Raw genomic sequence first — 414 nt, 5'->3', positions numbered from 1 at the left:
CCTGCACCCCCTGCACCCCCAGCACCCCCTGCACCCCCAGCACCCCCAGCACCCCCTCCACCCCCTCCACCCCAGGGCAGGATGCCCAGGCTGTGGCGATGCGGGACTCACACATGAGGGTGCTGAAGGCGCAGAGGGCCAGCAGCGCCTGCAGCAGCACACCGAAGCGCCCCAGCAGCGCGCCGCTGCCGCAGCCGTGAGCCGGCCGGGGGACGGCCATGGCCGGGGGGAGCGGAGCGGAATCGGAGCGGGAGCGGAGCGGAATCGGAGTGGGAGCGGAGCGGTGCCGCTGCCTACAAAGCGGAGCCGCCGCAGCTCCGTTCCCCGCCCCGGTCCCGGCTGCTGAGGGCACACCCCGGGGCGGGGCGGTGGGAAGGGGAAGTGGGGGGGACCTGGGGGGGGTTGGGGACTGGG

General features: G+C 75.6%; 1 protein-coding gene across 1 annotated transcript in view; it reads right to left on the bottom strand.

The window, feature by feature from the left end:
* The window catches only part of LOC118169903 (store-operated calcium entry regulator STIMATE-like), a 32,623-nt gene extending 32,259 nt beyond the window's left edge, over positions 1-364 (bottom strand). Inside the window, exon 1 of the mRNA XM_035331705.1 lies at positions 112-364. Within this exon, the coding sequence (XP_035187596.1) occupies positions 112-220 (109 nt within the window). The 5' untranslated portion in view covers positions 221-364. The remainder of the gene's footprint in view (positions 1-111) is intronic.
* Between the last annotated feature and the right edge of the window lie 50 nt (positions 365-414).

This window comes from Oxyura jamaicensis, chromosome 1 (genome assembly GCF_011077185.1).
Source record: "Oxyura jamaicensis isolate SHBP4307 breed ruddy duck chromosome 1, BPBGC_Ojam_1.0, whole genome shotgun sequence".
Taxonomy (NCBI): Eukaryota; Metazoa; Chordata; class Aves; order Anseriformes; family Anatidae; genus Oxyura; species Oxyura jamaicensis.
The sequence above is the reverse complement of the archived record's forward strand: the minus strand, read 5'-3'. Positions and strand labels throughout refer to the sequence as shown.